Source organism: Grus americana, chromosome 4, assembly GCF_028858705.1.
Source record: "Grus americana isolate bGruAme1 chromosome 4, bGruAme1.mat, whole genome shotgun sequence".
NCBI lineage: Eukaryota > Metazoa > Chordata > Aves > Gruiformes > Gruidae > Grus > Grus americana.
Genome location: NC_072855.1, coordinates 64,587,664 through 64,595,676, shown reverse-complemented (window position 1 = coordinate 64,595,676; position 8,013 = coordinate 64,587,664). Strand labels below are relative to the sequence as shown.

General features: G+C 47.8%; 1 protein-coding gene across 3 annotated transcripts; it reads left to right on the top strand.

Moving 5' to 3' along the window:
- Window positions 1-4,070: 4,070 nt before the first annotated feature.
- LOC129206466 (placenta-specific gene 8 protein-like) lies at window positions 4,071-7,781 on the top strand. Of its 3 annotated transcripts, XM_054825630.1 has the most exons (5): window positions 4,118-4,194; window positions 5,976-6,104; window positions 6,323-6,447; window positions 7,252-7,355; window positions 7,615-7,781. In XM_054825630.1, coding segments are annotated over exons 2-5 (345 nt in total). In that variant the 5' UTR covers window positions 4,118-4,194; window positions 5,976-5,989; the 3' UTR covers window positions 7,616-7,781. The 3 variants fall into 3 exon arrangements, with proteins under 3 accessions (XP_054681603.1, XP_054681605.1, XP_054681604.1); XM_054825628.1 differs by lacking the exon at window positions 7,615-7,781 and having other exon boundaries at window positions 4,071-4,198; window positions 5,981-6,104; window positions 7,252-7,359; XM_054825629.1 differs by lacking the exon at window positions 7,615-7,781 and having other exon boundaries at window positions 4,132-4,194; window positions 7,252-7,359.
- Window positions 7,782-8,013: the final 232 nt, after the last annotated feature.

Below are 8,013 nucleotides of genomic sequence, written 5' to 3'. Positions count from 1 at the left end.
CAGAAATACAAAGGAAATTGGAAAAAAAAAAACGCAAACCTCATTGGTTTTACCACACTTCTCTTCTTGGATGGTGTTTTCTTAAAAACACCACTCTCCTGCCCGCAGGGAGGCAGCTGTACACACGTGGGTTCATCAGAGCTAAGCAGGAAGAGGTGTAATAGAATTAAAAACCAAAACAAAACCACCAACAAAAAACTGTTCAAATGCCAAGTTCAAAACTTTTAACAATACAGCTTTATGAAATGAAAAACAAAAAACCCAAACAAAACCACGAAAAACCAAAACCCCCTTGAATGTTTATGCCAGCAGAACACAATTCCTCCAAATTGCAGAGCTTCTTGGCTATGACAGGTAGAGTAACGAGAAATATGTAATATAAAATATGTTGCTTCAACTGCATAAAGAACAGAACCAAGCTGAGGGGTCAGGGAAAGAAAGCAACTGCATGCCCATTCTGGAGTACCTCGGTTTTTTTCCTGGACTGGCGTCAAAGTACTGTTCAGCTCTGAATGAGAAGTGTATTGAAGGGAAATAATTTATCCCCAAGTTAACCCTGCGGGCAACAGTGCACGCATAGCATGAGGGGACTTGTTTTGAGAAGAAACTTCAACAGTGTTAAGTGGCTGCTTAATAGAAAGACCTGTGTACATTTTGTGTTGGCTGTCATGCTGTAGCATGCCCAAATATTTGTCAGATGGATTTTGTGGCTTGGTCAGAGCTTATTTTCCTGCAAATGCTGTCGTGCTATTAACCACTTTTTCAGGAAATATATAAATAGAAATAAAAGTACTTGAGAGAAAAATGAAGGAAAGGATAGACTTTATGTACATCGTAATGTGGGTTTTGGCAATACTTGCATTACTGTTGTGCTTTATGTAAGCATTGGTTGGAAGGGACCTTAAGGAATGTATTTGCTTAGTGTTGCCATGATGCTTCCCCCACCGCCACTTCTGTGTGCATGACACCACACAGTAATGCAATAAATGAAACATTTGACAGATCACTGGAAAAGTGGTGCTCTCCACAGCTGGCCTGCCACCAGTGCAACCTGGGGACCAGTTGCCTGTTTGGGGGTTTTTTTGTATGCTGGGTAGGATGGGAAGAGTGTCTCTCACTCCTTCCCATGTCTCAGCCTAGTCGTGAGCTGCTGTGCTGTCAGAGGTCCTCTGAGATCTTGTGACATCCGTACAAGGAAGCCATCCGCTATGGAGCGGCTGCAAAGGTGGCAACTGTTGTATCTGCTGTCTTCAGGCCTTGCCTAAGAAATCAGTGGCAAAGCAGGGGGCAACCAAAAAGTTGCGTTCAAGAGTTCGAGCTGCTCAATGCTGATTTATTTATGCCAAGGTAAGTCAGAAGGTACTTCAGAAGACTGGAGGTTAAACACATAGGGACCTACCATGAGAGGCTGTCAGGGTGATCCTGTTGGGTGCCGGGTGGATGAAGTCACACAGAAGAAATCCTGTCATACACAAGAGGTGTCATGTGCGCATGGAGGGGAGGAATGAGACTGCCATTGAACTGAAGGTGAGCAAAGCTCTCCTCAGAAGAGGACTTGTGGCCACGTGCACACAGCAGGTGTGGAGCCATGTGGCTTCCCCTTCTTGCACGTCATCTCTCCCAGTCCAGCTATCTCTCAGATTGCCTTCTCCCATCCGTCTTAAAAAGCATCATTGTTATTAAGTAGTAAAGGCTCTTTTTAATCAGCAGTACAACTTACTCTACTAAGTAACATCAGTACATTTAAAAAGTACTTGTTGCATGTCAGATTCTGTTGCAAAGTGTGTTGGATGTCACTCTGCCAATACCTTGGTTAATGTTGAATTAACTTGGTGATACATCACGTGTGGCTGCTGACTCAGCGCCTGCTCAGGTGTTGGGCTAATGCGCTGCTCCTCAAGTAGACTGGGAGCAGTGCCGTCGGGTTAAAGCAAGGGCACCATGTATGCCAGACACAAGGGACAGGAGAAAGTAAGGTCTGTCATCCCCTGCAGCATTTTGGCAGCAGCTGGCAGCTTGGGATAAAATTCTTGGCAGGCTGTAGAAATAGCACAGAGTGCTTACAGAGTGCTCTGTAAACGAACCCACTTCTCGCCACTCCAGACGCTGGGGTTTGTGCAACTGGGAGCACGAGGCAGCATACTGGGGAAGGTGGCTTTGCTCATTTGTGGCAGCATTTTAAGTTGCGTGATGGAGTTCTTTCAAATGCTATGGAGAACAGGTGGGAATGTTTGCATGTGGACGGCATCAGCATAAAATGGAATACACTAGTTTCTGGTTGCCGCTTTTCTGTAAAATACAATGGTAGACCATGTAATTTATACTTTGTTCTTTGCTGAGAAAGCAAAAATGTGTTCAGGGAGGTTTTTTTAATTTGTACTCCTGTATTTTTATCAAAATTGCATTTACACATTAAATTGGCCCCAGTCAGGCCCCGTGATGAGCTCTGACCAGAAACCACAGAGGCTGTGGCAGGAGGCAACAGGCGTTCCTGGCCGGCGCTGGGCAAGGCTGATACTCTTGCTACGAGTTTCAGGAGTTCGTGTTTTGATTTGACTGGTGAGATTTTTGCAGGGTTTTTTGTCCAACTTAAATGCCAGGTGAAGGGAATGAGCTGAGGTAGGTGTTTATGGTGGTGGCAAAGGGCAGTTACACTTTGATGCACCAGGATTGCAGGTAGAAGTGGGATGCTTTTCTGTGGAAGAAAAGGACTTGCAGGGCCTGGTTGCTCAGGCAGTCAGTGTCACCCCAGCTCTGAATAGAGGACAGGCTATTAAAATCCTTAAAATGTTGCTGATAACTCATTACAAAACCAAAAGCTTATCTCTCATGCTGACTGTGCATTTCAGCTTCCCGTTTCCTTCCCTCCCCAGCAGATTCCTAGGTTCTTGTGAATAGCGAGAGAGAAGGGGAACACAGCATAAGCGCTTCACGTGGGATGCTTTGAACTTGCATTGCTTTTGTGCAAGCCTCTGCTCAGACCTGCTCTGTGCATTCTGCACGCTCTGCATCACCCTGGGAAACAAAAACCACTGTCCTGGTGTCACACACAGCTTCTCTATGAAATGTAGAAGTGCATCCAAAACTGTCAGTGGCTTCCATAGGGCTTGAGCGGTTAAATATTTGGGGCATGTTAGTGAATAAATAGTAAATATCAGTGTCTCATGGAGGGAAATGGATGCGTGTATAGTAAGGACTCAGCTAATTTTACATTAGCTGGGCTACATGGCTTGTGACAAGCACTTAGGGAATCAGCCTAATTTTTATAGAAGCCTCCACGTGGGATGTATTTACTAATCTGGAAATGAAAACCCAAATTCATCCCTAAGAAGGATCAGGGAGCACACTTGCTGCAGATGGAGGAGAGGATTAAAAGCAAAGGTACCATCACGTCCTGCTGCCTCCTTATCTGGGGCTGAATGAAAGTGGAGGAGGACAGTTGGGGCTGGGGCTTCCCCCCATCACAGTGTCATGGCACAGGTTGCTGACCTGCAGGGAGCCACCCCTTGATGCAGATGCTGTTGCTGGCTTTGAGAGAACCCTGGTTTGTCCCCTGCATCAGCAGGCTGGGGTGGGGGCTGTTCTGGGCGCCGCAGGGTGGTTTTTGCCACCCAGAAGCCCTCGCCACGCCTCCCTTTTGCTGCCACACTGCCCGCCTGCCGTCACCCAAGGCTGGTTGTGAAAGCAAGCTGATCTGCACAACTCCTTCATCCAAAGTCTTTTCCTTGAGAAAAGGGAAAAGCTCAGACTGAAGCATTTAGTCTGGTCTGGGATCTGAGAAGTATGCTTTTTCTTTGGGGAAAAAACGCTGGAAAAAACGTCTATCCCAACAAACGCACGTCATTCAGAGCTGTTTCTCCCCCAAACGACAATCACATGTACACAGAGTTAAGGGAATAAGGCAATATATGTGCAACCATTTTTTTAAAAAGATGAATAGCAGTTTATGATTTAATTCTGGGAAAAGGAAAACAGAAATAAAGATTCTGTGCTCTCCACACGTGTTGTTAAGCCAGTAGTTGTACCCACAGCTCACAGTTCCTCAATTCCAGTTACCTCCCACCATTACACAAGCTCACTGCTGGCTGCCAATAAGAGGAGTGAGAAAGTTTAGTTTCACCTTCCCCAGAGCTTCTCTGCACAGGGTCCTGGCCAGCAAGGAAGCCTGCACTGACGGAGGCTGCTCACCAGAAGGTTGGTTTTCTTAATGCATGGAAAGTAAAAACCTGTTAGCCTGGGAAGAGTGAGATAATAGTGCAAAAGCAGAGGTTTTTTGATGTTTTTTTTTAACCTGCTTAGCACATAATTTAAAGCAAAATATATGGCAGATCCTACTTGGGGAAGGGGGGAGGGTTTAAAAAGGCTATGCACAAAAGCTGGATTGTGGAGAGGTTACTTCTTCGCTGTTTTCTCCTGCTACTAGAATTTTATAACTGCATTAAAGGAACCTGGCTGGTACTTTGTGCTGTGTTTAAATTGGGCTCTCTCTTGTCTACATGGATACTTAAGACCAAATTCCTCTTAGCAAGGCTGCTTAGCTGTATGTGTTTTCTGGTAGGGTCTGAGGATGTGCTGGATGTAGCTGCTGTTCTGCCAGAAGCTTGCTTTTATATGTTGCTGCCTGGTCTTCCTGTGTATTTGCTGTCCTTTTAGAAGGGCTGTGCTATTGGTGACAAGAGCATCTTAATGTTGCAGTCTCTTCATTAATGTTTGCAGCTAAGAGATGAGAAAGCATGTGAGTAATACTCGTATACAGAATACTGTGCATTTGTAAAAGTGCAGAAAGTAGAGAGATTTACCGTGTGTCAGCAGAGGGAAGCACTCGGAGGCAACATGTGCTCACAGTTTCCCTCTGGACTGCCTCATACTACTTGATAAAGCCTGTGCTTGCATTCACGCCGGGCTTGCAAGCTGGTGTGTGCTGCCAGGTGAAGCCAGGAGTGGGGTTTCTGGAGGAGCATGTGTTGCCCCAAAGGATGGAAGGAGAGGGTGCCCCCACACACAGCCCCCCCGCCACCGTTACCCACTTCATTTCAGTTTCAGTTCTGGATTCTGAGCTCAGGAGCTGCAGAGGGAGGAGGCTGACCACCCAGCAGCACGGTTCTACATTTGCCAAGCTGCTATTTCTAAGAAAAAAAAAACCACAAAAAAACAACAACAATTTGTAGCAAAAATCTCAAGAAATGTGAGCAGGCAGTTTATCTTACTCTTTTTTCCTTCCCCTTTCTTCTATTTATGCATAACTAGAAGAACTTGGCCTCAGGGCAAAACTTACTTTTAATTGTTATCTGAGAACGTTTTATGCTGTCTTTTACTTGGCTAGGAGAATAGAAGCACTGAGATTTTTTTTATTTTTTTTTTAGATCTGAGGCTTACTGGTTTTCAAGGTTTACTTGCTTGCTTAACTGCAGGAAGGCAAGGGCTGGAGTTCAGACTTGGGACATAGCCTTGAGTTTCCGCTTTTCTGGCTCTCTGCGACAAGAAACCGGAGATACGAGTTTTCTATGGTATCTCTCTTGCGTGGAGCCCAGCTTCCTTACAAGGAAATACAAGACTACGTCTGCTTCCTACATTCTTTGTACTCCTGCCAAAGCCATCTTGTGTAAAATAAGCCAAGTTCAACAACGGAAATGCCCAGGTCACTGGCTTTAGCCTAGGTTCACTGCCCAGCCCTGCTTGGCACAAGGGAAATTGGTGAACTGTGTCTAAGCACCAGTGAAGCCTTTGTGGGGTGGAGTGGGGAATGTCAATGGCCTGATGTTGTTTTGAAGGCTGGATAAAATGACAGAAAACACAAAAACCTTGAAAAGAAACAAATGCAAGTAAGATGTGGTTATGCTTTGTCACCTCCAGCGGCAGCAAGGGAGCTGGGCGAAAGGCCGCGTGCTGAAGAGTGATGGTGACCCGCTCAGTTGGGGATCAGACCAACTGCAGTTTTTTCAGTAACTGTCCTGTTCCCTTCTTGTCTTTTTCAGAGGAGCAACTAGGAATGGCCGTCCCATCCGTCGTGACAGTCCAGCCACAGTACAACATGGTTGTGCCTGCTGTCTCGAGGAGCATGTGGCAGACAGGGCTGATGGACTGCTGCACCGACTGCAGCGTCTGTGAGTGCCTTGGGCAGTCCCGTCTCTCAGCCGTCAGCAGTGACATGCTGTGGTCGGTCCCACACCCTCTCGGGACAGTTTCCTCACCCCTCTGGCTCGGGTCGGTGGTGCGATTGCTACAGCCATGTAGTCTGGTCCTCCCAGTTACTCTCCCAGTGCTGGTGGTGCCAGGCGGGCGGGCAGAGCCTCACCCCCCGCTGCATTTCTCCCCCTGCCAGGCTGCTGCGGGATGTTTTGCTTCCCCTGCCTCGCCTGCCAAGTGGCTGGGGACATGAACGAGTGCTGCCTGTGTGGGACCAGCGTCGCCATGAGGACCCTCTACCGCACCAGATACAACATCCCGGTCAGTGGTTAACCTGTCCCCTTACCGTGCTGTAAGGCTGAAAGACGGGGTGCCCCTGAGGCCCCTCTCTCTGTACATCAAGAACGAGCACAGGGCGGCAGCGCTCTTGCTCACCCTTTTTTTTCACTTTTGTATCCTGCATGACGTGGGGAGCACAGGACAGGGGTTGGGACACCCTCGGCCACACTGATCCCTGGGCTGGTATCCAACAACGCATGTTAATCGGACACAGCTCCCTCCCAGCACCCTTCACCAGGGGCGTATGTCCTGCCTTCCGCTGCCACTGACCACTGCGGCTCGCAGTGCTTTGGCTGCTGTTTCCCCATGCCATCCCCAGTCTTCGAAAGATGGGAAAGATTTGAGATAATTGTGGGCAGACTAAAGAATAGATTGTCAGTTGCACGGGTAAACATCTGTAATCAGATGGAGGAGATAGGTGGACATTTGCATACAGTACGTATGTGAAACAGTTTCTTCCCACTGGGGGTTAGTGCTGTTCCCAGTACAAACCATGGTGGCCCAAGTCCGGTTTGTCCAAATTGTCTCTTTCTGTGTGTTTTTTCCCACCAGTCTTAACCTCGGAAGCTCGAAAGATAAGTGGCTACCTGCAGCCTGCAGAAAGGGCTCCCTCCTTCCTTTCCACTCTGGGGGAGGTCACCAGCCCAGGTTTTTAGTGCGTATTACTTGGGATGCTGCAGCCAGTCAGGAAACAAAGGGCACACGATGTGGAACGTGATTAACCTCCTCTTGGCTGAAACATGGCTTTTGGGAAGCCCACATCCCTAACCAATTTCTTCCTAACAGGGGTCCATTTGCTCTGACTTCTGTGTCACCATGTGGTGCCTCATGTGCTCCGTTTGCCAAATAAAGAGAGACATCAACCGGAGGAGGGAACTGGGCATATTCTGGTAAGCTGGGCATGGTGGCACTAATTTATAAAACTGCTGCCACTCGCAGTCAAGTGGCTTCCCAGTTTCTTCTTCTGCCAATGCCTGACATAAGACACAGGGTTGCTACAGTGGGGAAATGGCCATGGGGAGGTGACAAGAATGACCTGTCCTGCAGCAAAATGTTGCTGGAAACCTCATGCAGGACAGGGAGGGCAGGACACACATTGTGATGAGGCATGACCATGCTCCCTGACCCTCCTCTCCCATCTCATTGCAGATGCCACTGTCCTCGCTGCACCCTGCGGAGCCACTGTGGCAGGAGTCACCACTGTCCTGGCTTTTGGGAAATGCACCACGAGGGATTTGCCTTGGTTATGATTGATTTCCCCCTTCCCAGGGTAACACCATGAATAAACAGCAAAGTTTGTCTTCCTGCCTCTGTGTGTGTCACTCTTGCAACACCGAGAGCACCCATCCTTCTCCCACTCCATCCATCTCAGCAGCCCCTGGTGCAGCTGAGATTTCCCTACACCCACTGCAGAGAAAGGTTTTCACTAGTTATTTTGTTATTCGCTCAGCTTTTAGAAAGATTGTTTAATACATAGGAGGAGTCGTCCTTGCTCATCCAAGTTGTACAATTTGGAAAAGTGACTTCTGCTCCAGGGCAGAGCTGAGG

Bases quoted from the DNA above. Each gene is read 5' to 3' on its own strand.
- LOC129206466 (XM_054825628.1), top strand. From the start codon at position 5,990: ATGGCCGTCCCATCCGTCGTGACAGTCCAGCCACAGTACAACATGGTT. The intron at 6,105-6,322 runs GTGAGTGCCTTG...TCCCCCTGCCAG, and splicing joins CTGCACCGACTGCAGCGTCT to GCTGCTGCGGGATGTTTTGC. The intron at 6,448-7,251 runs GTCAGTGGTTAA...TCTTCCTAACAG, and splicing joins GCACCAGATACAACATCCCG to GGGTCCATTTGCTCTGACTT.